Source organism: Atta colombica, unplaced genomic scaffold (assembly GCF_001594045.1).
Source record: "Atta colombica isolate Treedump-2 unplaced genomic scaffold, Acol1.0 scaffold189, whole genome shotgun sequence".
Classification (NCBI taxonomy): Eukaryota; Metazoa; Arthropoda; class Insecta; order Hymenoptera; family Formicidae; genus Atta; species Atta colombica.
The window spans coordinates 3,270,269-3,275,736 of NW_017259281.1; the positions used below are offsets into that span (position 1 = coordinate 3,270,269).

Below are 5,468 nucleotides of genomic sequence, written 5' to 3' on the forward strand. Positions count from 1 at the left end.
ATTATTTCTAGTTTATAGTGCTATACGTATAATTGCTTGTTTAATATATTAATAATATATTAACATTGTAGATACATTTATCTTTAAATAAATACATTTATCTTTAAATAAAATATTTGTTTTAATTTTTCCATATTTTAATTTCTGTGTATAGTCTTTTTCTCTTTTTGTTTTCAAAACCATTTTTAGACTCTTTAAAATAATCATAATAAAAGTTTAAAGAAATTTCTTAATTAATTTTATTGCCGCATAGTTGTTACATACATATCTAGTTGTTGCAAACTTATCTACTATACAAATACTGTTTTAAGTAGCAGCTTTAAATTTTAAAGTAATCAAGACTATAATATTTATATGTAGTTATTTATTCAAAATTATGTAGTCCTTTTTTCGATATGTCATCAATAAGATTTTATAACAGAACATGACAAAAACTTTTAATATCAACATTTAGTTGTTTAATTGATTTGTTCAATTATAAAATCGCAATCAAATCATAAAAAGACATGTTCTAAAAGTGTCACAAAATATCACGGTTTCTTATATAATAAATTAAAATTTGTTTTACATTTAATACTCTGTACACACACATTTAAGAGTTAAGCAAACGCTTTGTTGCTCAAAAGTTTGTTGAACAATTCGATGGCATCATAAAAAAGTATCTTTTAGAAAAATTTGTACACTTTTTAAAAAAATTTTTTTTGTTTATCAATTACAATAAGAATTAAATATAAAAAACTACAACAATTTTAACAATTTTATAAATTAAAGTTATACTTTTTTTAAATAACATATTACTTATAAAATAATTTTGGAAATTACAACTGAAAATTATTGTAATTGATGTGCAAAAATATATAAAAATGCATTTACATTAACTTTTTTACTGATGCTGTCAATTTACAATATATTCTATAAAGACTGTACAAACATTTTTTTGTCTCGAAAATATTTGTCAAAAATTTTTGTCTTAAAGTTTATCATTATTATAAAATTATTTCAAAGTCGCGGAATTACCAATATATCCTTTCTCTCCCTCGAGGAGTACATTCTTTATTCGTTTTATATTATTTGTATATTCAAATCTTTTACATTAAAACTTTGCACCAAACAGCACACCTGACGTGCTCTTCTTTTTAGAATCTTCCTCCATGACTCCGAACTTCTTGTACTCGCCTACTTTTTTCTCAAAGAAATTTGTCTTACCCATCATAGAAATAAAATCCATGAAAGAGAACGGATTCTCCGAATTGTAAACCTAAAATTATCATATTTTATACCTTTTAATAAATAAAATTAAAATAACATCTAAAATTTTATTACGAAATTATCAGTATCTATCACGATATAAAATAAAAACATTAAAAAATATTAAAATAAAAAATACACTCATAAGCTTTTTTATACATTACCTTTTCAAATCCTAATGCAACGAATAATCTGTCTGCAACAAATTCGATGTAATTACACATGAATGTGCGATTCATTCCTATTAGTTCAACCGGCAATGCTTGCGTCAAAAATTCCTTTTCAATTTCTACGGCGTCCATTACAATTGATTTCACACGCTCAAACGATGGCTTTTGTACGATGTGTTTAAACATCAAACAGGCGAAATCGCAATGTAATCCCTAAAATGAACGATAAATATAAAATTTATTAAATAAAAATTGAATAACCTATTATAAAAAAAAAAATAAAACTAATTTACTGACTTCGTCTCGTGAGATAAGTTCGTTGCTGAAGGTGAGACCTGGCATGACTCCTCGTTTCTTTAGCCAAAAAATGGCTGCGAAACTGCCACTGAAGAAGATACCCTCAACTGCCGCAAATGCGACTACACGTTCGGGAAACGTAGCGCTCTCATGATTGATCCAGTTTAATGCCCAATTAGCCTTCTTCTTGACACAAGGAAGTGTCTCAATCGCATTAAATAAGAAATCTCTGGAAATAAGATTTCATCAATGTAATTTCAATAATAATATACTTAAAACATAAATATAAATTCAATAAATATAAAAATAATGCGTTGAAGTAAATGAATTATTCTATTTTATGACAGTAAAATGTAAATTATATACAACTTGAAAATATCGTATAAAGACTGAAAAATATCAGACTGATTAAATATCTCGAAAACAAGAAGACATTTGAGAAAAAAAGTTTCATATAAAAGTTGTAAGATTTCATCAAATGCACCAAATAGCGATATTCATTTGAGCACAGGTATGAACTTAAAGTCAATTTTAAAATTTTTAATGGTAACTTCTATTCAATATTCTTAGTTAACATTGAGGTTCTCAAAACACTACAATAAAATTTTTTTAGTTAAGTACTTTTTGAAATATGGATTGATAAAGTTCAAATATCATCGAGTATTAGATTTTTTTTTATACTTGTGTTCAAGGTTAAATAAGTGTCAACGTTGGATTCATTTGATGAAGCTTTACAACTTTTGTATTAAAATTTTTCTTTTCAAATGTTTTATTTCCGAGATATTTAGATTGTCCAATACTTTTTGCTCATCTTGTATATGTAAAAGTTGCTAGTTTCCATTCAATGACTCTATGGTAGAAATCGATATGAGTCTCCTCTGAAGACGAGGTTTCGAAACAATGATTTTTCCGGAATTAGATTGTTAACTCCCTAATGTTTAATTCCCAAATTGGGGGATCGATATAATATATTTACTGAGATATGGGATCTACAATTTTTAACGCCGGCTCCGAACGATGGCAAATACAGTAGTTTTGTCATTGCCTTCAGAAAGGAGGTCAAATCAAATTTTTGTTCTGAATGGATTTGAATATATTTGAATACCCTAAATTTTTGGCACAGAAAACAGCTGCGCTACATTCTCATACCTGCGCCACAGTATGTTAGTATAGTAGATCGCCACAGTAATGTTAGTATAGTACTGCATATAATATATAAATGTGAACAAATATATTCTTACTTTTCTTTTGGATCAGAAATATAAGTTTCAATGAGCAAAGAATACATCTCAGAATGAATATTTTCTATGGCAATTTGAAAGCCATAGAAACAACGTGCTTCGGAAATTTTCACTTCTTGGCTGAATCTCTCAATTAGATTCTCATTAACGATACCATCGGAAGCGGCAAAAAATGCTAAAACATGAGAGATAAAACGTTTCTCATCGGAATTTAGTTTTTCATTCCAGTCCTTCTTGTCTTGCTGTAAAAATTGCAAGAATTCATTGTTAGTTAAATATATTTATATTAAAGACTATTTTTATTTTTAAATTTTTTAGTTATTAAGCTATTCAATACGTTAAGTTTTCAATTATATATTTTTAAATTTTTTAGTTATTAAGCTATTCAATACGTTAAGTTTTCAATTATATATTTTTATATTTTGAAAGAAAAAAAATGTTATAATTTAAGAGCTTATACCTTGTGAAGGGGTACTTCTTCTATGGTCCAAAAAGAGGCTACAGCCTTTTTATACATGTCCCAGATATCAGGATACTGAATAGGGAAAATTACAAAACGGTTTGGGCCTTCCTGAAGCAGTGGCTCCAGTTTTGGATTAAAGTCCTCCTTTAATTGTACCTTTCGTAAATATTAAGTTTATTATTATATTAGTACAGTTTTTATCTTGGCAAGTTACAAATGTATTGTTTTTATTAAAGCTATGTTCCGATATGTACATAGATATATACAATACTGAAAATCTAAAATGTATCAAGAAGCAAAACTAGTATATAAATAAGATGTAAAATAAATAAGATGTAAGAAATAAAATACCTACCCCATTTTTCAAACCGTGATCCTGAGATATAATTGGAGAAATGCATGATTTCTTTGGTGATGTCTGCAAAAAAAATATTGTTGATTAAAATTGAAATGCAATATAATATAAATTTTTGTAAGAAAATATAATAAAGAAATAGTTATATGTCTTCACTACATCATTGTATATATAAATTATGTCATCATCAGGAAACATTATCACATTTTATGAATCACTTTATCAATTCAATTATTGTGAATATAAATGTATTCTAAACCAATATAATTAACAAAATTCTTTTCCACAATTGAATGAAATATAAAGAAAATCTTGATATAGAAATAATTCATGCAAAAAATAGAAAATACTTCTAATAAGCAGACATTATTGTGAATAATGAATTATAAAATATTCTTAATTTAAAAACAGGTGACAAAATAATAAATAAAATTTTGGCAATATCTTATATTAGGAAATATTTTGAATTAAATTATTCAAATATGTTCAGTTTATTTCGAGTTAGATATCGCGTGGATTTTAAACTGCGTAATTTATAAAACAAATAAATTCAATATGTATTTTTATCTGGATCAGAAGAAAATTTTAGAAGAATTTACTGAATTTATCCTGATTATACATAGCTGTTCCTTTATATATAAATTTTATATATAAATTTTATATATAAATTAATATATTTCTTGTATTTAACATGAGAAGTGTTTATGAAGATTTCAAAAATATTCATAACCTAAAGAAGTATCCAGAAAAAGCGGAAAAATTCTGCCAAGAAGAATAATGCAACGAATTTTTTACCTCTTTATTCATCTTAGGTTACTGACGACGATAACATCAAATATAAAATTGTAAATATACTTAATAATAAAACATTCTGATGAAAGACATTAGACATTCTAACATAAGAACCCATATACAGCTACTCATATATGTAGCTAATATACGCACAAGTTAAATGCATTCGCCAGTGTGTGACGTCGTGTCTCGACCAAGTATTTTAACGAAATTATCATTGTATTACACTCCATCATTAATTAATGATTTTTCATGTGTTTGCAAAACGCTTTCTTTTCTATCGTATTAATGATCGGCGGAGATCTACGTTTCGCGCAGACACGTGTCCGAAAACATAACCGTTATCGGAAAGCAGAAAAGAGTTTATTCCATGTATGGCAGAGAAGGAAGAGAATTGCGATAGAATCATTTTCTTGGAATTACTATTCTACTTGCGAAAAATTTAGGAGACACATCTAAAATATAGATACATTAATCTTTAATTCTCTGATATTTTCTTAAAGAGAAACTATTCAAATTGGCCACAATATTATAAAAAATGAGATTTTAAAAAATAGGAGAAAGAAAAGATTTTGAAAATAGGAAGTTTTTTGCATTACCGTTTATCATAGATATGATGAACGCTAAGATCACGTTATCTTCTTCTTAACAATTAAGTAAGAAAAGAATAACGTGACTTTAGCGTTTATCATATCTGGATCCACGATATTACAAAAACTCTTTATTGTCGCAGTTAAAATATTAAAAAAAATAGATGCATGATTGTGAAATGAGATATATACAGGATGTTCCATTTAGAATTCATTTTAATAATACATTGGCCAATTATATATATGCTAATTAGTATACATTTCTACATGTAAAATCATAATTCTCAGAAAATGATTCTATCGCTAATATAT

The 5,468-nt window shown here is 26.5% G+C and overlaps 1 protein-coding gene across 2 annotated transcripts in view; it reads right to left on the reverse strand.

Moving 5' to 3' along the window:
• Positions 1-975: 975 nt before the first annotated feature.
• Positions 976-5,468, reverse strand: part of LOC108686724 (ribonucleoside-diphosphate reductase subunit M2 B) — a 5,285-nt gene continuing 792 nt past the window's right edge. Inside the window, exons 1-7 of one of the 2 annotated variants that reach the window (XM_018192166.1) lie at positions 4,570-4,627; positions 3,775-3,837; positions 3,417-3,575; positions 2,957-3,198; positions 1,716-1,944; positions 1,413-1,631; positions 976-1,258 (exon numbers count right to left, since the gene is read on the reverse strand). In XM_018192166.1, the coding sequence (XP_018047655.1) occupies positions 1,094-1,258; positions 1,413-1,631; positions 1,716-1,944; positions 2,957-3,198; positions 3,417-3,575; positions 3,775-3,837; positions 4,570-4,581 (1,089 nt within the window). In that variant the 5' untranslated portion in view covers positions 4,582-4,627 and the 3' untranslated portion in view covers positions 976-1,093. Of the gene's footprint in view, positions 1,259-1,412; positions 1,632-1,715; positions 1,945-2,956; positions 3,199-3,416; positions 3,576-3,774; positions 3,838-4,569; positions 4,628-5,468 lie in introns of those variants that run through there. The other variant, XM_018192164.1, reaches the window with a different exon arrangement.